Source organism: Perissodus microlepis, chromosome 1 (assembly GCF_051167445.1).
Source record: "Perissodus microlepis isolate ML-2025 ecotype Zambia chromosome 1, ASM5116744v1, whole genome shotgun sequence".
In the NCBI taxonomy this organism is placed as follows: Eukaryota; Metazoa; Chordata; class Actinopteri; order Cichliformes; family Cichlidae; genus Perissodus; species Perissodus microlepis.
Window position 1 is genome coordinate 21092439 of NC_140461.1, and position 24175 is coordinate 21116613.

Sequence of the window (24175 nt, forward strand, 5' to 3'; positions counted from 1 at the left end):
CCCTAGGAAAACACGCGCCCCTTTCTTCCTGCCGGCTGCCTGTACACAGTAGAGTCTATTAATGCAGCTCCTTCTCGCTGTGAGAGTGCCCACTGCTGAGGATGACGGCCACGCAAAAGCCAGCGCAAAGACAAAACAGTTTGCACAACATTAGCAGAGAAAACACAGTCGGTGCGGTGGGGGAGAGGAAACTAAGTCTGCATCACATTGGAGGATGTGTTCTCCCTTAACTGATATTTTTCCTCTCGGGGGTTGGGGTACAATGGTTGTTAAGTGTAGCTGCTTTTCCACGATCCAGGGAAGATTTCTGGTGCTCCGAACAGGTGCTTTATTGTGATATTCGGACCTAACGTAAAAGCGCTCCTTTCATCATCTGTGTGTGTGAGTGTGTGTGTGTAGAGGAGATGTTCAGCTATCTGGATTATTTAACACCCTGATTCATTTTAAAGGCAAATTCACATACCTGTATGCCAGACAATCTTCTCTGTTGTGTAAATTATTCTTGTCACTTTTGAGAGAGAGCCGATAGAGTGAGACGTTTGTGTTATAAATGAACCCGTCCCACGGCTGCTTTGGAAACCCCTCAGGTGACTAATTTTAAGTAGACCCTCAGGTGTGAGTTCGCACGTGACAGCCTTTCAGGTAGCACCTCTGATATGGAGCCTCTTAAATTATCGCTGCTTAAGCTGCTGAGGTGTCTAATAAACAAAAGGCCAATTATTCAAATGCATGGCTCCTTTGTGCAATGTACAGTTTCACAAAAGAGCAGTAACTAATCTGTCTTTGTTATACTTTTACCTCATTGGCAAAGATGCAGGACAAGTAGTATAAGTTACAGCTGAAAGCTACCTAGTACCGATCCTTCCATCCTTCCTTTACTTTAATTCCACATTCTTTATCTTTTTAAATCGATGCAGTCGAGTTAGCATGTTTACTATTACTCACACTAAACTGATAAAAGGGAGACTGGGAAAACCCCATACCTTCTAAAGCACTGTAGGCAGCTATGTATAAAATTCTAAAGCAACAGACAAATGCATTACATACTAACTGCACAGCCACTCAGCTTCATTTGCGAACCATCACTGCCACTGCTGCACCTTTTTGTGCATCATTAAGTTTTAACAGGGCCGTGATGGCTTTATTGTTTAAATTGCACGTGACTTTGTTTAACGTCAGCATTTCTTCTGCTCCCTGACAAGGAGTCACATTTCATAACTAATTAAATTGATCCGTCCTACCTCGCCGATAGAGTCCACTAAATGGAATTATTTGTATCCAAGTGTCAATATATTAAATCACAGGGGCTAATGAGTCGGGTCACCGCTTTCTTTTATCTTCAGCCTTGCATGTGCACATCTTCATCAGCTAACAGTCTCCTTAAATGGAGGATGAACATGCTGGACTGAGCCTCCCTGGGTGAGAGCCAAGCCTGTCTGACTAGGCTGTTAATGCCCCCACATAATCCTACTAGCAGGCTAACATAGAGCTCTTCAATACCAGGGAAAGAACAGAGTCTATGCAGACACGAGTGCACACAGCAGCACAAACTTCCACACTTAAACACACACACATTACCATTCCCCTGCTCTATTATTCTCTTATTATCATGCTAACACTTCCAGTCTAGCTGTGCTAATTGGGGGACTTACACATTCTCTTTAACAATGTCTATTTTTGTGCTTCCTTTTTTCCCCAGCCAGTGCATTAATAAGAGTCTCACACTGAGAAAATCATTTGTGCCGGGGAGACAACAAAAGCATCAGAGAATACACAAATTAGCACTATTATCTTCGAGCAATTACCATACGGCCCCGTGTTTATTTAAACTCATCTGATTGATTTTAAATATTTACCATTATATTGTAGTTTTGGGTTTTTGTTCCTCTAAATTGGTAGCCGTACGAAATCAGCATTAAATTATTGCAAAGGATCGGATGCATATTCCATTTCATTATGATAAAAAGGTAGACCAAACAGAAGTACTAAAAGACTATTTATTACAGAGACCAGTATGATTTGATCAAATCTGGTGCGAGATCTGGTGAGATAACTGTTTGCGCAGCACTAAACAAAGGTTTAATTCTTCATCTGTGCGGGGTTTGTCAAGACTGGAATACTGAATGCAGGCCAATTATGTGTGGGAAACTACCAAATACTGCCAAAGACCTTGCACTGGCTTGATGATTTGTGTTGTAACAGGACCGTGACCCTGACCCCAACCATCAAAAGCTGCATCTGAATCACAGTGGAAGGGGATCACAACAAGAATGCAGAAATCTACGAGTAAGCTAAACCAGAAGAAAAGGCTGGATTTGATTGAAAACGTTTGAAATTGAAAGAATGACTTGATGACAGCCGCGGGTCAGGCTTGATGTCAGTCATCTGCCAAACCGCAACCGCACCGGACACTTAAGGAAAAGTTTATTTGTTAAGCTATTATGGATATTTCCAGAAGATGTGAAATAAAGCCCCCGAAACAAACAAAAATGGCTTTTTTATTTTAAATATAAAGCTTGATGTTTGTTTAAAGTTAGATTATCAGAGTTGATATCTGTAGGTGCAAACTAAAAGAAAGAGAAAATTATGTGAGTGCAGACTCCTCAGCTACTGTGTACAGATGGACAGGTACAGACATCCTCCTGTGACTTTTCTGATTTCTATGAGAAATATGGGAGTTCTGCGTCCATCTGAATAAAACACATCACTGTAAACTTTTTTTTTCACTTGTAACACTATGTCAACTGACATTAAACACCTCTGTTTTTGTGGTAAGACTAAAGAATTAGAAAGCATTAGAAAGAAAAGGGGTCAAAAAACTGAAGCTGCACTCTTTCAAACCCTTTTTTTTTTAACCTATTTTGAAACCTTTTCCTGTAAAATAACGACAACAATGCTTTTACAGTGTGTGATACACTGACAAAAAGATTGGGAAAGATATGTTAGTAATAACCCTGCCATTGGCTAAAATATGAACTCTATGAAGAATTAATACAGAACCTTTTTCTATCAAACTGCATGTTTTCCTGCAAGTCTGTTATGCACCGTCTCATCTTCAAAAATCTATCTCTATATTGTCCACCTTATAAAATTCTTGGCGGATAAATGCTGGTGTTATTGAATTTCTTCTTTAATCTTGAAACCTTTAGTAGTGTCCCCCACTGTTTCTTGACACCATTAAAGACACATGTGAGGAAGCCACTAAGACTTTGAAGTGTGCAGTGGACACTAATACACTGGCCTTTTCTCTTTTAATCTCTGGTTTTCATTTTCAGCAAGCCGTGTTTGTGGACACGAGGTTAAATGGACCAAAAATGTGCGCTTACTTTCAGCGAGGTCAGAGTTTATAGCTAGGTCGTATGTAGGGAGAGAAGAATAGGTCAAAGGGAGATAAACCGAATAACTTGGCTGACGAACAGATCATTCATGGAGTGAGATATAAATGTGGGCAAAAAAAGAACTTTTGTCAGCCAACATTGAAACTGTTATCTTGCCGATCTTGGGTCTCACAGTGTCCTCAGAGTTAGCACATCAATGCCACAGCCAATGACAAATGACAGTGTCATGATATTGTGATGCTTTTCATGGATTAAAAAAAGGAAATTAAATTAAATGTTATGAATTAAAAGTGTCCCTCTGTTTCATGTGGGGAGCTCGGCTTTCTCCAGCCTGTTTGTGAAGATAAAGTTCACCCTGACCTTTCTGCCAGTATTTATTCCATTGATGTGTGTATCAGTGCGTGGGTCCCTGTGTGCCTGTGTACTGTACACTATCACCTTTGTGGATGTATATGTGTATTTACTTGCATACAGAGTCACACCAGGGATTGTATCTTAACAGACCCATCCTTGAGGAAAACATGAACTGGGCTTATTACCCAGTGAGGTGCATGGAGTTATTCTTATGGTCTGGCTATGGATGGCACAACACCTGAGTGCACGTCTCATACTTTTTAAAATTTTATATCCTGAAATGATGCCTTGTCTTTACCTCTCGTGCATTCCCACAAACAAAGTGAAGCAGAGTTAAATGGCTTATATATATATATATATATATATGTTTAAGTGTCACGTGAGTCTTGCAATGGTGAGGTTTCAGATTTTCAACTTAAATCAACTCAAGAGTTAATCTAATCCTAGGATTGAATTAGTGCCAAGACGATTTCAACGAGGAGGATGAACTGAAAAATACAAAGAAGCTGAGGGAAAAACACACAAAGCCTTGAGCTTTAACTTTTGATAAGCCTCTAACGCTTCAATCAAAACATCTGCTATCTTAAAACAAGTGACATTGTAATCCCGAGGGACAAAGACTAAATCTCTTTTCGTCTCTTGTTGGAATGATGAGAAAGGATAAAATGAGAGATGGCTATTCAAAAGAAGAACTCGATTGAACTACTTGCTGCCTTGGACCAAACCTCGCTTACTAAACCTAATAACTACCTACTTCTGATTCAACTTAAATTTATATGCAAAAAAAAAAGTCCTTGACAGCACACGCGTAACAAAAACAGCCTCCAATTGCGGTCCCCTCGGTTTTATTGTGTGGACCCTTTACGGTGTCAAATGTCACATCATCAGTAGAAGACCTGAGCAAGAAGCTTTCTCTTCATTTTCCTTCGAGCCAAAACAGAAGGACTTTGATGGCAGGAGGGTCTCCAATAAAGTTTAATGCTCTCCATGCTAACAGCAGAGTAACTCAATCCCTCAGCGCTGCTTACCACTTTGCTAAAGGCCTGCGCAGTACAGGATGGAAGCTTGTTTACAGAAATAATTAAGTCAAAGCTGTTGTATATTAAAATGACCAGGGCATTTTTAAGAGGCAGCACTAATGAAAACAGAGTGGCAGAAACCGTTGCGCTAACTTGCCCCTGACTCTCTTTTATCTACTCTTGCTGATACTCCAACTTGAGAGGAGTGGCCATAGGTTAAGGACAGAGAACATATTCTTCTCTAAATAACTTGCTGTCGGATAAACAATGTTGTACACAGTGAAACTTATTAAAGTCTTGGGAGCGACTTGTTTTTGAGTTGTGCGTGCCCAGTGCAGCCAGGAGAGGCTGATGGGCAAGTAGAACAGATGGTCTGACCATGAGATTCTTTTATTTAATTGTGGATGTGGCTTTTTTTTTTAATCAGGAGAGATCTCATTTTGTCAGGGGAAAACTGGCTAACTGGGCTCTACAAGAAAGGGCTTTACTTGTATCTCCGTTCAAGTGTTTGAAATGGATATTTAGAAGCACTTTCCCATACACACTTGAAACCTCACCCTCTCTGAAAAGTATCCATCAAGGGGAATTTTCAGGTAACATTTGCCTATAACTCTGTGATGAAAGCAAGGGCCTCGGAAAGGGAGATCCTTTAGGGCTGTGCCCTTATGCTCAATGTGCATAAGTAAAGAGCTCTCTATCATATGAGTATTACTAGCCCCTCGGCAGTGTATAAGGTACTTCATTTTCGAGGGTTTTCTACACAGAGTGTCATGCTATGTGCTTGCCTGTAGTGGAATGTAGTATGGAATTGTTTTTCCAATAGACTGTCCACTGTTGAAGCGAAAGGTCCAGGCTAGTGGCTACTCCACAGTAAGCTGAGAGTGCAGTCTTCCTCTTGTAAAGAGCCATTGAAAGAGGCATTTTGATGCCCTGGCCATAAATCTGCTTGTTATACTAACTGCTCTTTGAGAACAGATGTTTTCTTTACTCTTTGGATCATAAGAATAAGCTGTATTATATGTGGTATGTCCCAGTATATGGGGAGAAGATACTCTTTATCAAAAAAATATCTGAATGCATACATGTTGATTCTGCAGGAGTTTGCTGCAGGTGAATATTTAAAGTTTTGATGCGGAGAGTTTTGAGAACAAGCAGAGAAGGAGGAGGTAAATGGAGAAGGATGTGCCTGACACCAAACACACCCAGCAGGATAATGTTAGCCTCACAAAGGCAGCCAGGCTCGCAGCCTTGACCACTGCCAGCAAGCAACCCTGGATTACCCTGTACATATCCCTGACCATATTCAGCTACATGCTGCATGGGTGGTCTTCCTCTGCACCTTTGTGCTTTGTACTATACTGCACAGAGCACACACAAACATACACACACGGTGAGCAAGATAACATCTGGCATGATGCACATCTGAAAAAGTAGAACAAAACATAAAAGTTCACGAGGCGGCATAAGGAAGTACGTGTCGCAGGCAGAGGTCATGGTGACAATGTAGGTTTCAGCAGGTCGCGTGCTGTGTGAAAGCGTGCCATATTGCCCTTCTGGGATCTACTCATTTCGGAGGCATTTACCAGCCTCTTTCATGTCCCCCACCTCCACGCACTTCTCCATCAACACAACTCATTAGCTGTTGTTACTTTTCCCCCATTTTTTTTTTGTTCATTAAGATGTGCTAATTATTCGCCTACATATTTTAAAGTCCTCCCGATTACCAACGGCCAATTAACATTTGATGAAAGTGACAAATGTTAGCGTGACACACACACAAAAAAATCAGAGATAAAGGAATAAGAAGTAAAGAAGGAGTGGCAAACTTAAGTTAGCCATGATATTTACTTTAATGCCTAATTTTATTGATCTGTGCAATTAAATCCAGACATCTGGATCATAGTGACAACCCTGGTGCTCTAATTATACTGAAGAGGCAGAAGTGGAGTAGTAATCATTGTAGAAAAAAAGTAGGAGGTGTAAGCTGCTGAGTGGTAGAGGGCCAACAGAAATGCTTTGACTGACCTGGATCTGCTGCTGGAGGAGGTTGATTTTGTGCTGTTGCTGCAGAAGCTGCTGCTGTTGTCTTGCAATCTGGTTGGTAAATGAAGTGGAAAAAAAAACACGGGGGATTAAAAAATGTAGATTGATTAGTAAATGAACCTAACACTAAATATGTGCCGAGACGGACGATACAGGGCTGGACTGGAGGTGGAATACACTTTTATTGTGAATAAAAGTGTATTCTATTATCTAAACCGCTGCAGTCGGTCAATAACAAACCATTAAATCTTCTAAATGAATATAAAATGAACTGCAGAGTCGAAATTTGCGGAGAAAGAGAATAAATGATTTACAGGACACAGACGAATGTGGTTATGACGGAGGTGGCAAGCCCAGGAAGGGTGACAGGGGTCCCCGCTGCCCCTGAGTGACGAGCAGCCGCACCGCAGTGTTTCTCATCCCTAGCGCTCCCTCCTTTTACATGCTCACTTCATTGAGCATGACAACCTAGTTTTAAGTGTCATTTAATTTTCATTTTTAAATATAATTACAAAGTGTTCACTGTAAGATATCGGCCGTCTGCAAATGTGTCAAGATTAATTTGTGCTGGCTTCCTCACGAGTGTCAACAGTTAATTACTGCGTTGTATCTTGATGGCTTGATGACATCTCAGATCTCAGCGGGCTCTCTTACTCTCCCTCTCTCAACCATCTCTCGCTGTCTCTCTTCCATTTTTATTAATATCAGCCCGCATTAACATAAGATCAAATAATAAAACATATATCACTGGTCGTTTGTTCTGCAGTGTCTACAAAGCCTACAGAGCTGAGCGTAGTTTGCAAATGAACACTATTGATTGAAAAATAAATCAATACTGTTAATGTATTATTAGTGTACTATGACCAAATGCATCACTCCAAGGTGTACGGTCTATCTCTTCATTTACCAAAGGAAGGTCTGAGAGTGTGCTGAGAAAACTCTGAGTGAACTCCTTGCTGATAATTGACTCATAGCCATTAGGGTGGCGGGTGATAATAAAAGTGTCGCCCATGTGGATAGTTTGTGTCCTTATTTCTTCCCAGACATTAACACACTTCATGGCCTGTGCTAATTTGCTGATTTGTACAATATGGCTCATTGGCCTGATTTGTGCTGCAAATCTAATGCCAGGCTTGTTCTAATAGGAGTCGATTTATAAGATATAGAGGACTTCCATATTTAATATAACGTTTAATTCACACATTCCCTCGCATTTGTTAGTACAAGTCATAATAACATTTTTCCTACCACACAGCATAACTGTGGGCGGGAGAGCATGACCGAAATATCTCAGGCAATATAGACTATAATGTCTTTCAAATCTAATATTATTCCAAATTCCAACCAAGTAGCAAGGTTTTATTGGCACATTTCAGGCATGAAATGTAATATGAAATAGAGAACTAAGCACAAAGACTTGTGTTTAAAGAGGTTTATTATTAGGTGAAAGAGGAAATTAAATAAAAAAGGTAAAAGGAGGGAGGGGAATGTTCTGTGTGTTTCAAATAGTAAGAAAAGAGCCTAGTTTAGGAAAAGGTAAAATAAATAAATAAATAAATAAATAGCGTGGGCTATTAGCTAGGTGTTTTGGTGCATGTGAGAAAAGAAAACAGCAAGCGGTTACCTGCTCCTGCTGCTGACGAGCTAACTCCATTTGCTGCCTCTGTTTCTCCATCTGTGAGGCAGCCAGCTTCTTCTGTTCATCGTGAGCAGCCAGGAGCTGCTCTCGCAAGCTGATCAGCTGAGTGATCATCGTGGAGAGCTGGTGTTCCTTTTCGGCCAGGCTCTCAGGAGTACCTATTGAGAAGAAGGAGAGTGAGAAAGAGAGAGCAATGTCTGTGAGTAGGAAAGGATAAATGCAAGGTGGGGAAAACAAAAACAAAAACATGACCACAAGTTGGTGCATACCTGGAAAAAAAAGTACTCAAAAGTTTTTATTGTGACCATGACTAAATAACCAGGGTGTAGGCTTTTGGAGGAAACACAGCAGAAGCCATCGGTCATTACATAATGCTAAATATAGAACAGTGACCGATCATCATGTGCTATTGTGCTGTACACAATATTTAGTACAAAGAAAACCACACAGGCAGCAACCAACTGCAGTGAATTCACTAGAAAGTGTTAAGGTCACACACAGCCTGGAGTTGTCTGTTTTTCTGTAGCTGGTGTTCACGGCTTTCACAGCAAGAAAGTGAAGGAATTGTTCCGAGCACACAGACAAAGAGCTGCAGGGAGCTGTCAAACTGAAATCGCAGCTTATTTCAGACGTCCATGGGTGATTATAAAGAAAGTGTTAAGAGTCATTCTTTGCACTGGCCTATAAACAGAACTTTTATACACACCAAATATTAGGGGAGGAAATGCCCGCAGATTTCGGCTGAATTTAATGTGGAAACCTGCTGAAAAAAAGACTCAAAGCGGTACGTACACAAACAAAATGCATGCTCAAAATAAACTATAACCACATGCACTTTGTATCATCATCACATTCCCTCTCTTTAATGCATATTTGAAAAACCAAAGCAATGACAGAGCAGCAGGCTTGCGTTTCTCTCTCTGCAGTTACATGTCTGCACTGTGTGTGATAGAGAGAGGGGCTCCGCTGCACTGCTCTCTCTCCGCCTAATCAATGCTAAGTGATCCTACCATTGACTTACACAGCCAACATAATTGCCAGTGAGAGGCTAGACAGTAACTCACTCTCCTCCCACTGCACTCCTGTGTGACAGCTGGTATGGTGGTACGCACAAAAAACTGACAGGAAAACTGACAGAAAGAGAAAGAGACAGTTAGAGGGAGAAAGAGAGAGAAAGGGGGCAAAAAACACAAGAGGTCCAGATAACAGTGCGGTGAAGTCTGGCCTGAAGCCAGCAGGAGCTGAATTCTTTCCTGGGTGTCTTCCTCTCGTCTCTGACCACATCTGTCTTGAGTTTCTCCCGAGAGCTCCCAGGGGCCCTCTCCACTCAAACTATTTTAATTTGACTAAACACCTGATTTATTTTATCTCTCCGATGAGGAAAGCTGTTTGTCTTAATAGGGCCTGTCAACCTCCAGAACCCATTCAGGGCAATTTACTGGCAGGCTTGTCTGAACCTCAGTTCGCCTCGCTCTGCCTCTGCTGCCTGCTGCAATGGAAGAGAGCTGCAATTCTCCATTTATCCTCCTAACGAAAAAAAAGCACCTAAAAGCAGCTATTCATTGGGCCTGTGTGCAGTTTCCAAGGCCTCAATTGACTTCTTATTCACCCAACTACACTTGTTGTGAATGGCTTATCTATAAAATTGATACAATCAGCACCAATTTTATTAACCTTTGGCTGTCTCCATGAAGGAGCTGCTCAGCAGCAAAATACATCGGTCATTGTCACAATAAATCACTATCAATACTGTCGCGGGAAGGAGGGAGAGCCGTAAAGAAAGAGAGACGGGGGGTAACAAGGCAGAAAAGAAGAACAGGAAAATCATCATCTAGATGATAATTTTGATTTGGGGCCATCGAGTCACAGATGAGTGTCAGCTGGAAAAAAAAGTAAAACATCTGGGCTCAATGACGCCCTCACAGCCTGCCTAAGTACACATGTCACACTAGTTTAGGAGTTTAAAAATTGTGAAAATTACAAAGATTCTGCAGAATGTTTATATTTTGTCTTGTGAGCGTGAATATGCAGCAGAACTTGTGCTAAGTGTCCAATGAAGGACCTGATGGGCCAGTCTGAGTGTGGGGTGTTCACTCCTGCCCAGACACCACAAGAATACTAACAGAGGGCTCATTGTTTTGATGTTGAGCTGAACTGTGGGAAGCCCAGACCTTCCCTTGCACCACGATTTAGGCCATCTCTCTCTTCTGATTTCAGTCATAATTATCGATCTCAGTCCTAAAAATCTACAACAGCTGAAGACATTTTCAGATTAGCTGTCAGTACTGCAGAAAAACACAGCTTTGGTGCTTAAATATCTACTAAAGATGAGCGCAGTGGAAGAAAAGCAAACATAAAATGAGACATGTGTTTTTTGTTGGCTGGTTAGTGTTAAAATCCCTTTCTTCCTGCTTTGAATTATGGATCAGCTTTAAAATGCAGATAAAACTTTTATTGGGTGGTACAGAAGAGGAGAGTCGTGGTCTGTGTCTGACCAGGCTGCTGACAAAAGAGGCCGTTTCCTGCATATTGCATGACTTTTAACAGCGGTAGGGCTGGGGTCTGCCTGTTAACATGTCTCCTCACATTGCGCTTCCGATGGCAGACAGACAGCCCAGAGATGCCTTGGCGCTACATAAACGCCAGAAGTCGGCCTGGACCTAACGTGTTGTGACATCCTCCTGGTGAACAAGTGAGCCTCAGTAGGACAATACCATCCCAAAGGAGGAAGAGGATCCCAGGAGTAAGCGGTCAAGCTGTGCACGCACTTTTCTTGTTTTGTTATTTTAGGACACTTCCGCCAAGTTCAGAATTTTTAGACTGACACATAGAAGACAGCGTTGTCCAGTTTCAGCCCATTCACATGCACCTTTTGAGATTCCTGCCTTCTTTAAACGTCACAAAGTAGGGCAGAAAACATCAACGGGTGACTAAATAAATCATAAGAGAAAAACAAGCAGAGCCATGGTTGCTTGGGGAAGGACGGGGGTATTTGAGCCTTGGGGTCTTTGGATAAAAGGCACTTTGTAGGGGTGTGATTTGTTTTGTCCAATACCCACATCTCTCTCTCTCTCACTCTCTCTCTTGGCTCCCTCCTCTCTGCTCTAATCAAGCAGTCTCTAATTTGGGTTCCAAGTCCAGTACCGGGGAAAAAGAAGGAGGCTTGTTACTTTGAAGAGTCCCGAGTGAATAACACAGATAAAAGATTCAGGCACAAAAAAAAGAAAGAAGAAAACGAGGAGGGTGAGGGTAAAAAGGGGGAAAATCACAAGGCACCCTATTCTCTTCTCTTCCTTTGGTTAAGACAGCTGAGCCATTATGACCAGATCTGAATTGAGTTTTTTAGCACCAGAAGACTGGAATTTCTTTGTCTCTCTATCAGACAGCTATTGTGGATGCTTCCATATGCTGTAAACCCATCCTAAGTAAATTGGGCCTTGTCTAAATGGTACGATTGTACCAAGCTGTATCCGCACACAGACCGCACATAGCTTGAATGCCTTGCATGCTGAGACGCTCTCTCACTCTGCGCTCTCCTAAAGCGCGTGTGAATGTAGACGCGAGCGTGCACCGATGTGTGTTGCACGTGCCTCCAATCAATAAAAGGTACATGTCTCTGAGTAAATGCACGTGTGTGACCTCTGTGGTCATCTGACCCTTTGTCCATTCTTTCTGCGGAAAACACAAAGAGCTAACTCAGTAGCAGCAGACGACATCTATTGGTGCGCGCTTTAGTATTTTTAAGATGGAAAAAAAAAAAAGGATGTCCACAGTCCTTTTACCAATACCTAACAATGTTTTTTTCCAATCAAATTTTCTTTTGTGTTATTTAATACAACTGAAACATTTTATCCTTTGTTAAAAAAAAAAAATATGTGTTAGGTTGAAAACTGGCAGAAAAGCCAGAGTAACGGGAACTAGTTTTATAGTATCCCTTTGCTTTTAAATAGTATGTGCACTTGTTCAGCAGTGCTACAAGGCTGTATGTGTTTCCAGTAATATGGTGTTAATGTGTCTCCGTGTCCTACAACCAAGACAATATGAGCAACAGCTGTTTTACCTGGCTTGCTGCCTCTGCTATGATATAAAAGCCGTTAATCTTGCCAATAAAACCACATTAACAAGCATAAGCAATGACTTACAAGCACGTCATCCACTGGCAGCAAATGCCCCTCAGCCACTAAGCTTACCTATATGATAAGGATGAACATATAGGCTTCTTTACAATGAAAAACTCAAATGTTCTCTAAAACTTGCAGTAGTCTGAATATAATAAGTGTATTATAGTATTTTGCACGTGCCACCTATGTTTTTGCATATAGTATATTTGAATGTTGATGCGACTGCATCAGAATCATTTAAGTGTCTCAGCACTATCTTTTAAACATAAATATTCTGATTGGCATATGGAGAGGTTATTAATAAAAGTACTCTTCATCTACTGAGGTTCTGCTGTTCATGGTGAACAGTGATAGAGGCTAACATTTTGATGATAGAGGAAGCTTCACTCTTCAGTATAATTATGCTAATGTAAAAGCTCCAGCACTTAACTGTCTATCCATGACACTGGACAAGGTACTTCATCAAAGCCAAGATAGAGGCTCGACCTAAGCATATTAATCCGCGGGAAATGCCGGTGACCCTTAAATTCTCCCTGGAAAAAAAATGTTTTTCAACACAGCAACTTTATTTGTGTTCTTTCAGTAACTGAATGCAACGTTCTTTGAATCTATAAGACTGTGCAGCAAACCACAGATCTTGGCACCAAGATGTTGTATAAGGCAGCATGTAGCAAAGATCATTACATAAAAACAAAGATTGTCTCCGAGCCTTCATTTCATCTCTTATGGCCTTTATAATGATAAGTCTGACCCCCGTGACCTTAAAATATAAAAAGAATGCACAATTTTCAAGGTCTTTCTAATACATAACACTTAAAGCATATGAAACAGTGATCAAGGCAATGACTTACTGTCAGCAAATCCTTGGAAGGGAATTAGGAGTTAGATGTTATCTCATTCTTTTCACAGAGCGTTTATTCATCCGTCTTACCTATACAACTGATAATTAAAGCAGAATCTACTTGTTTCCTTGAACTGCGCAAAATGAGATCTTTCGAAAGACTTTCCGTCTGCTGTCTTTGATGGATAAGTGTATCAACAATACCAGTGTTTTGTCTGGGTTTTTATCAGATCACAAGTGATAGACTGAAACAGCAGGGATAACAGGAAGCAAAGACAGATGAGCCCAGAACACATATTCACAAAGCATATAACAGGTCAGAGCACCTGCTGCGTTCTCAGGCTTTTAATACAAATCTAGCCAGCAGATCTAACCAGGGATCATAAATGTTTATTTTAGAATTTACCAATGCCATTGCACTGCCATGCTATTCGTGCCATTGGAGCATGGGCGAGCAAACAGGTCTGAACTACAGATCTATTTAGAATACATAGATGATATTAATATATATCGACAATTAATGCCTTCAGAGAGCATGGAAAGTGGATTTTTCAAATATATTTTACTGAAAGTGAAAATGTCAAACTGGAACTGCTAAGTTTTATTGTATGCACATGTATAACCATTACTGCCATTAAACACTCTTCACATTGCTAAAGCTAAAAAAAAAAAAAACATAACTACAATTTATAATCAATAATCTAATGTATAATTAGTATAATTAATTCAGCATTCATTAACACTTAAACACTGCTTATTGGAACTTAGAATATGCATTCAAAACAGAGGTAGAAAGTCCCGTGTGGGGGGGGGGGATTGCACGTTTCACTGATCTTTTGATTTCTGTCTTTCTCAGTTAGTTTAGAACAAATGCATTCTACTTTATTTATTTTGAGATTATTTTGTTACCTTGCAGGTGCAGCAGGTCTCTATGTAAAAAAACCACCCTCTGACCTTAGTGTGCGCTCTGTTCCTTATGTGCATCACATATGATCGCTCCTGTGCCATTTTACTTCCTCATCCTTTCAGTCAAATTCGATCCAGAACAGCCCAAATGTGCACAAATTTGTAGCATCCGTACAACAGTACAGCAATTTAAAACGTGTAAACTTTTCATCAAAAGTCATCATATTTCAGGCTAGAATGACATTTTAGTGTTTTACTGCTAAATTTACACATTTGTTACATTACATTTTCAAAAACAGAACAGTGTACTGGTGATAGACTAGATCAAAATGGATAAAATTGGACATAAAAGGCCATAGTGCTTGCTTGGTGCACATGCAAAGAAGGATAAAAGGAAGATTTGAGATAGTTCCCAACTCCAGCCTGATTTTATACTTAAATGCCAAATCACAAGTACAAAATAACACCTGTGTAATTACCGATGTTCTTTCCATAAAAAAAAAATAGAATCAAAAATAATCCTGGAAAGTGACTTGATGCACTGGATAGTATTACCTATGAATGCAATTAAGCTAAAAATAACACTTTCTTATGGAGCCTATAAAAATGTGACTTTTTTTACTTTAAACACAATTTCAAAAACCTGTCTTAGCCATTTTTATGCCTTCCTAAAATTTGGTTGTTATACACATCTTTTTAAATCTGAAGGGTATATTCACATTCTCTTACATCCTCATATAACTTAGCCGTTCGGCTTTACATGCTTGTGAAAATCCAATTTGCTTTGCCCAGGAAAAACTAATGAATATTTTAGGGGAGGCTCCTTTAAAAATGACATAGATATGTTTTTGTCAGCTCTCTCAATGGTTTACATTCTCTCTGACTGAAAGGAAGATTAATAAAACGATATACTGTTAAATGACTCAACTTGAACAAACCACTGGAAAATATGTAATTGAAAACACAGAGATTTTTGTACCTGTATATACAAACATACACTACACACACGAGCACAGCGCTTCCCTTTTTACCTTCCATTGCCACAAGCTAAATTCCTCAATTCATTAGAGGAGAAAAACACACAGTCCAACACTCACATGCATTCATCTGGCAAATGTGGCCTCAGGAATAATGATTTACTGTGGCTCATATTTCACCTGAGTGCACAGGGCAAACAGTTGACTGAAGTGTTGTGGAGAAAATGCTAACTGAGGCATTTTTGACTGGAGCAACTGGACAGATAACGTTTTGTGCTATTTGTGTGAACGGTTTGTATGTTGGGTGTAATAGACATATTATATAAAATACACAAACCTTTTGAAATACCCTCAAAATTAATGTCTTCCTTCTCCTTTCTAACGCTACATAAGCTCACTTTTGATGGGGAATGTTCCACAAATATGCAGTTGTGTCCAGTAGCATCAAAACCGCACTTTATAGAGGTCATTAAGACTTTTTTTTTTTAAAGTGCACAAACATGTTTTGCAACAAACCCACAGTACTAAACAATCTGGGCTCTGTGCTCTCACTGTGGACCCCTTTCTGCTTGTGCAGGAGTATAGCCAGCACAGGTAGGGCCAGCATCAAATCAGTCTCAGCTGCCTCCTGCCCTGCCCTCTGTTCTCCTCCTAAAGAGCTTCCACTTATCTGCCTGCCACAGGACTGTATGTTTGCACCCGACCACTGTCACGTAGACACCATTCTCAAATTGATTGTGACAGTGCAAGAGCCCTGATTTTTCTGCTTCAGAATTCAAGCTGCCATTTCAACGCTAGTGTACAGCGTTAAGCTTTTTTCTGTTTTCTTTTTTAGCAGATTCCAGCAGAATGAATACAGCTTGTGTTCCAATTTAGTAACTACATATTTTCCTCCAGTTTGAGTAAATGCTTGAGCAGTTTGTGTGTGTGCTTCTTCTTTTTTCTCTTCTTTTTTTTTTTTCTTATGCCCCCAACGGGGGGCCAGTAAACTACCACTCAGCAGGGAAACTTAAATAGCTCTGTTGAGTATGAAGCTCAAAGACCCTGCACAGAGCAAGCCAAAAGACATATAAGCATATATATGTATGTATATATGTGCATAATGAATGGTTATTATCAGTCACTTGTGATCATATAACAGATCTCTCTGAGATATATAATTATAAATGTCAACTGTCCAAGTTTCCTCAGCTGAAATCTTTTTATCTGTGTACTTCTTTCTTGTGCACTCTTTCCACCTTGCCTCTTATTATCTGTTACTTTGTGTGGTTTGGAGCCTTTCCAGCTAGCCTCCCTTTCTTGCTCTGTGGTTTTGTTCAGGAGATTTCATCGTTCCTGCAGATTGACAGCTAAGCTCAGGTATGAAAACAAACAGTTAGCCCTGGAATTGACTGGTGAAAAGAAATCCGCCACTAATGCTCCTTCACAAGCTCTCCTTTTCGCCTCCCCGTGCTGATGCTAAGCCCTGACGGCGTACAAGAAAAGCCAGATGGAGATTTGAAATCATTAACCCTTAATAACACCCCTCTGTATGTCTGGGTTAAGCACATTGCCTCCACTGGATTACGCCACTTTCGACTTACACTAAAACACTAGAAAACATGCCTTTACCTCAAAACAGCACAATATGTATGAAACACGCGCATTACAATAGGCTGTAATTATACATCTGTCATTTGTAAGGAGAAAATGGTTGGTTGGGTTTGCGGACCTTGAAAAGAAAAATCTCTGATGTTGTTGATGCAGTTGTTTTGTTTGTTGACTCTACATGCGTGTTGGGCTCAAAAGGATAAAGTATTCGGGGCATGTTTGAACACAACTGCTGCAAAAGAATGTCTTTATTTTCACGGGCAAAGCCTCAGGTCAAATTCTCTCACACCTATTGTTTTTTTTTATCTCTTTCCTAAGAACAAGACAAAATCATTTCCTCACCAGTCAGATTCCACCACTTGCCTCTGCAATAACAATCGCTTCTCTTTCAAGGCTCCATTGGAACAATGTCAAAAGAGAGCCTACAAGGCGTTTGGTATAATTTGCGGAGGAATAAGTAAGCGATCAGCACAGAATATGCAAGGCCACTCTGCTACTAGGTACTGTAGCCTTTATCTGCATGTAAAGCTTTTTTCTCCGCAACCTTTCATTCATTTATAACCTACAGATATGTTTGCCTTTTGTACTGATTTTAACCTAACAATTAATGGGACCTCTGATTCATCATAACACTTTAGATCTTAATCATAAGGTGTTTTCTGCTTGGTACCTTTGTTTGTGTTTTAATTAGGTGGACCTTGTGCATCTCCAACCCTGGGCCTCTTTTTAATTGCCCGTATTTACATCAGGCAGACATCAAACGCAGAGAGAGAGACATTTGTAAGGGTGAGCACAAAGCAGCCCTTTGAAATGTCTACAGTCATATGAAATGGCATGCTAATTAAAAATCTAAGGCTGCCTCTGTGATAGGAGAAGCATTTATATTTGTAACTGTGGTGTAAAGACTGTCTCCATAACTCATCAACAGACAGAGGCCATAATGTTTATTATCAGGCTCCCTACCTGTTTACAGACCACCAAGTAACCTTCCTTTTCCCATTCATCAAACAGAAAAAATGCCCTGCCTGTAATTTAACAGACCAGCTTTCAAAAGGCTAAATCATTTTAAACATTTTACCCCATGCACTTTGATCTCCACTGACACACAGTGTACTAGCACAGGTACAATGAATCGAGTTTAGCAAGCAACGATTTATCCATCACTTCATTAAGGTTATTGCTAATGAATATACTTATTAGAACATTCATCTGCTTTTTTTTAACCTTTCTGTGCAGGTGGAGAAATTTAAATTAATCATTAAAGTTGAACGCTTCTGATATTTCCCATTTATGTTTTATGAAAAGAAACAATTAAGCAAATTATCAATATAACCTGCACCTTAGTAAACTACGGCCCCCTTGTTTGCGAATTGTTTCCATGAAATGTTAATTAAAACGCTAGGTGCACTGATATAATATTATCTAAAGGGTTTCCAAGAAATTAAAGCAAGCCGCTAGAAGTTCTTAGTTGAAGGGATTTACTGGGAGCCACTGGCAGCCTAGTGTCAGCAGCCAGCTGGTATTGTGCTTCCCTGTGCTGTATAAACACAGCAGCTCGCTGTAACAGTCAGTGCTAAGGACTGAGCAGCTGCCCTGCCCATCCTCAGCCCACCTTCACGCTGTCATAAACAGAGATTTTGGGGGAGTGCTGAGTTGCTCTTTGCTGTGGTGCTCTCGATAGGCTGCACGGGGCGTTCACTGTCAGCGTCAAGGCATTCCACTCAAACGCAAGCTCACCGAGGAGACGACTCTGCGCGTCTCCGCACCCTCTCCTCTCCAAGCCGCTTCTCCCCTTTCAGCTCAGCCGTGGTCTGTTTACATCAAGCACACTTTGGGTTCAACAATTACCAGAGCAGCATGAACACACCGCATGTGCCAGAGCAGAGCAGCGAGGCTCAGGGCCGTCTGAAGGGACAACAACAATAAACTGCTGACAAGCAAAGAGAGCCTTCGACTGAGGCTAAATGGGCTGGAATTTTGAAGAAAAGCACTTTGGACAGAGTTGGGCATTCCAACAAAAGATAAGGGAGGAGAGAAATGAATGAGGAGGGCAGCCAAAGGCCTTTGTTTCATTTCAAAGTACAAGGCTTTTTCTGATATTAAACAGCACATATACTATGTAAGTCTGATAGGAATGAGGAACTCACGGGGTACTTCTATTCATACCTTTTACTTCTGCCAGCAGTTCACTTGTGTTGAGCCTCTCCATCTTCTCTTTCCAGTCTTTAGAAAGAAGTTTCTCCATGCACGAGGATTCTAAAAAAAGAAAAATTAGAAGGGAAATTTCAAGCCATTTGTAATATTTGACGTTTTTATGTATGTAATATTGTGCAAAGTATATAGTTTCGCTTTTCATAATTTTGTAGATGTCATAAATCCATATACTTAAATGAAAAGATGGTGAATCAGACGAAAGAGAGGTGTTTTATTTGATGGCATTGCGCGGGAAACATTAAAAAGAGACTCCGTCCAACAGCTGAGAGATGAGCTAGGGGTGGAGTGAGAAGGGAAGCAGGCATTGTGGGACTACCATAAGGGCAGAGACACACATTAAGCAGGAGGCAAAGAGTTAGACTGGGTACGTCCAAACGTTCACATAGCTGCCAATGATGAAAACAATTAACATTTGTCCAGCAGACAATGAATCAGAGAAGGAATGGCTGCGATCTGCCATGCTGTCGCTGGTGTAGCTGATAAAGAACATACTGGGCTGGCTGACCTAGGCCTCCACCATCTCTGCGGTGCTTCGGGTTCAGCCTGTTCCCATCAAACAACAGTAGAGCAACCCTCCACTCTGAGCCTGCCTCTAATCTGAACCAGAGCAACACATCCAGTCCTATTGAATTATGCCTTTTAAAGCCGCAGCCTCGGTGCAATTCTTTGAGTATTTTGAGTGAAATATGAAAATAAATTTTACTGACTTATAATTAAAATAAGTTTTATAGAGATTGCATTTATAGATAGATTTTTGCAAATTGTATAATTAATATGGAGCAACATTTAAAGCTGCAAAGCTGCGGAGCTCCATAATGAATAGTCTTACAAGCATATAACAGTGGATCATTCACAAACATACTTCTGGCAACACACGGGCAGAATTTATGGTGTTTTGTTTTACATAATGCAACGGAGGAGGAGTGAGGACTGAGAAAGCCCTGTCACGTGAAACATCTGGATTCTTCCAGTTTTACCACTATCATCCTTGGGATCAGAGGAGATTTATACAGTTGAGGATGTATACAAATGTTGCTTCCTTTTATCCTTCTGTATCATCTCTCGCCCGCTTCTACAAACCAAACACTGTTGCTCCTTCTGACAAACACACTGAGTTCAGAGGATCTGGGAGTAACAGGGGGTCAGTAGTTGTTGTGGCCTTGTTTAAGGGTGGCTTTCAGCGAGATCAAGCAGAGTCACCATTTTGTTTGATTGTCCACTTCCTCCAATGTGATGGGGGTCGACAGGACATCTTCAGCTCGGGGTCATTATAACATTACTTCTGCTTTATTGACTTTCCAATTCCCAACTCACAGTTTGTGCCCTTGACCCTAAGAGAGGGAGTCAGAAAAGCCTATGTGTTTTGTGTGTGCTCGTGTGTGTTAACTCCCTGCGTGGCACAAAGATCACAGATCTTAAAACAGGGGGTTAAGGGCAGGGGGAGTAGCGGAGCTCAGCTTTTCTTCCCTGCTTCTCACCCCTGGGTGAGAGGGCTTCCTCTCCCAGAACAATAAACTCCCTTCAAATCATAATCTCCTGTCAGACACAGCAACACCAGCGCTTGACATTTTCCCCCTGAAGCACGGACATATTTCAAAAAAATGGTAAAAAGGGGAATTAAACAAACACATCGAACATATGCTAATAAGCAAACATATGCTCTCTCGCTCTCTTTCTCTCTCACACACACACAAACACACTCACTTTCATCACAGATGCTTCTCCAGCACTTGATCATTAAGGAATGCACCAACAGTTGGAGATAATGTGGTGCCAGCTTCCATTCTACTCCAGTCCTCCCCCTCCCTTCCACCTCCCTCCCAGGAGAGCTGCCGCTCCCTTACTTCTCTATCCCCTCTGCCGGGCCAGACACGACCTGCCAAGTCCTTCAACAGGAGAAACTACAGCTGGAATGCACTGCTGTCCTCCCTACCTTCCACCTGGGAAAGGTGAATAATGACCTGGATTAGTCCATAAAATAACTCTCAAACACCTTTCAGTGTTCAAAGTGTGAACAAAACAGGCAACCAAAAATGGATTTGGTAAAAGAAGAGAAACTTTTGCGCAGGCGTGCTCGAGGAAAGCAGTAAATGAGTCAGATGTCTGGCTTTTTTCAAAGCACCCGTCCACGGCCTATTTTCCTGAAGAATTTAGATTAATCCGAGGAATGCTACTTCAGTTTCTAAAATGTCTTTGTTTTCCCAGGAGAAATTATAGATGCCAATGAAAACACTGGTTACCATCAACATACTAATTACTGTCAGCTTATGACAGGGTGTCAAAATTGATACACAGTGTATTCACCATAAAATAACAGATTATTTGTAATACAAGATTCACGCTTAACTCCTGATTGCTTTTTTTAAATACATACTCAGATGTTCTGAAAGGAAAAGTGGTAAACTTGTGAAGTTTTTCGTGTTTGGAAGACTTTGCTGCTCTTGTCCTTTCAAAGTAGGACATAACATACCAGGGAATTAGCTTAAACAAGAGAAGAGTCCAGCGAGTTTATTTTTATTTTCCTATGGGGGCTCTTAAATCTCTCACCCACCCCCACCCCATCCATTTTTTCTCTCCCCCTCTTGAGATAAAATGCTCTGTGGCTGGGGAGCAGGCCATTCAGCTGGGATGAGAATGGAATGAAAACAATAGCCCTTATCAGGCTCTTATTTACATTTTCCCAGCGTCCCTGCAGTAGACAGCTTGGCTTGTCACCAAGCCCAGATCGCCCCACTGGACCCAGACCAACTTCCTCCAGCCCCAGTGATTCCAGTGGTCCCTATGGACCCTTGGCACAGGCCCCCACCGCTCTGCAGCTAGCACAGATAGCAACATACAAGACAAAACTACTGGAGTGTGTGTGTCCAAGATGTGTTCCCAGTGAGAGGGGAATGGTTTCTTGACTACTAAGCCTGTCTGGGTCTCATTGTCTGGGGCTGGTGCTATATAGCTGGAAAAATGCCCTGAACTCTTTCCCAATTTTATTTTGCCAAAATGGCACGCAGAAGAAAGCGAATAGTCATTAACACTGCCAAATTCAATATGTTTAGCTCCTATCAGGGGTGTCATCTCTACTATACAGCTCTTCTATGCAAGCATTGTGTGATCTTATTGATATGGGTGAATAGGCGCAGGGATTGAGACACAGAGCTGGGATAGATTAGACTACATTTTTTTAAACTGTATTAAAAACAAACCTTAATGATCCTCATAAATCTTAACAGAAGAATGTTTCTAGGATGATATGTGACATAAACAAAGCTTTCAGCACCTGGCAGTCAGTGGTGCCAGAATATCATGTTCAGTATAAACCACAGAAGCTAAAAGGCAGGTTACTACTATCTGTCCTGACACCGACTGACTCCCTGACAGTCTTGAAGAAAAATACTGATATTCCTGCTATTTGTCTGTCTTTCCCTGACGTATCTCGACCTCTCTTTCAGCACTTTCTCCACTCTTTTAAGGAAAAAGAGACCAATCCCAAATTTGTTTTGTTTTTTCTCAGATTTGGAAAAAGAGAAGACAGAAGAAAATTTTTGCTAATTAATCTTTTTATTGCTGCTGTAGACAGAAAAAGTCAAATTACCAAGTGGTACATCAAACCGACTAAAAAATGTAGTCACAAACACATCAGATCCTGTCACCCTGGAATTAGATTGGACAGCAATAAACTAGATCTTAAAAATTAATGATATGGAGCTATGGAGTACACTGTGTATATTAAAGTGAGTACTCCACCACAGCTTGGGTTAAAAAAGCCCATCTCATTTTTTTTGTTTTGTTTTTTTTAGGGATTGTAAAGGATAATATTTCTAAAAAGTTGAATATAATAAAGTTTTTGATGCAAGAAAACACGTCGTCATGTTTCAAAAGACCACGGATACCTCAAAGCACAAGAATGGTTTGTTACAACATGAAGCGATGGGTGTTTTATTACTCTGTGTTGTCAGCAATGAAAAGGTTTCAACTGCCTACCACCACAGTTTGAGCTGCTCTGTGAGCTCCATTCTCCTGGGAGAAAGATGATACTTGTGTTTGAGTGTTTGTTGTGTTGAAAAGCTGTTGGCAGAGTAGAGAGGGCTATCTAGGAGGGTCAAATTAGCTATAAGTCATGGATAAGAAACTAGGAGGACCTCCCCTTTAGCATTGGCCTTGTATATCATTTGTCTCAGCCTCAAGGGGAAACGTGTAATTACCAAATCAATGATCAGCTGACACTGACCGTATAAATAATTTCCTCCCCACAATGGAGAGGATGAGACAGTGAGGCAAATAGGGAAACAATTTAGCATTTGCAGTGAGGGGTGGACGGACAGAGGAAAATGAGTATGTTTTATACAATTTGGTTTAATCCAATTATAGTCAAATTCCACCTATCAATTCATCCATCCATCCTCACTTAAACAAAACTGACAAGTTTAAAAAAAAAAAGAAAAAAGAGTGAGTCAAAAGTAAATTTCACATAAAACTATACCATAATTGTAGCCTAGTGATGATTGGTGCTGTCTAGGCATCCCATAAAGTTCAAAGGTCCAATAAAGCAGTGGGGTGAGGAATATCCACTAATGTTTTGATTGAAAATTACACAAATCACTGTTATTTTACAGAGGATTATAGAGCCATAAATTATCCATAAATGATTATGATGATATTAGCACATTTGATTTACTTCATTGTGTCGACTTTATCGTATGATTGCACATGCAAAAAATATCTGGGCAAATTCTTAAAAAAGAAAAAACTGGAAGCATTTAAACAGCTTAAAAAAGGCTGTCACATTTGTTACATTCCTACTTTTAGTGTTAGATACAGTATAATCCTTTGATTCAGGCATAGATTTTGTCTCAGAAATAAAGCTGCCAGAATCTCAGTCAGACAATGATAAGCTAACGTCTAATTTCCCATCCACTCCGCACTGCACGGGAAACAAATCAAAAGTCGAGATTGATAAAAATGAAAATGACTGTGACACACTCCAAGGAATCCTTTGAATATCTTAATCACAGACACACTAAAAACAAGACCCCATCATCAAACCAAATAAAACATAATAATTACAAGAGGCAGCCAGGGAAGTGAAATGCAGAGAGAAAACATGTTTTTGTCATTCAGCCGGTAGTCCCTGAGACAACA

At 40.6% G+C, this 24175-nt stretch overlaps 1 protein-coding gene across 9 annotated transcripts in view; it reads right to left on the minus strand.

The window, feature by feature from the left end:
• Positions 1-24175, minus strand: part of sox6 (SRY-box transcription factor 6) — a 128863-nt gene that overhangs the window by 45026 nt on the left and 59662 nt on the right. For all 9 annotated transcript variants that reach the window (XM_084934846.1, XM_084934804.1, XM_084934836.1 and 6 more), the window contains 3 exons: positions 18995-19084; positions 8379-8551; positions 6737-6805 (listed from right to left, as the gene is read on the minus strand). In XM_084934846.1, coding sequence (XP_084790972.1) covers positions 6737-6805; positions 8379-8551; positions 18995-19084 — 332 coding nt within the window. The remainder of the gene's footprint in view (positions 1-6736; positions 6806-8378; positions 8552-18994; positions 19085-24175) is intronic.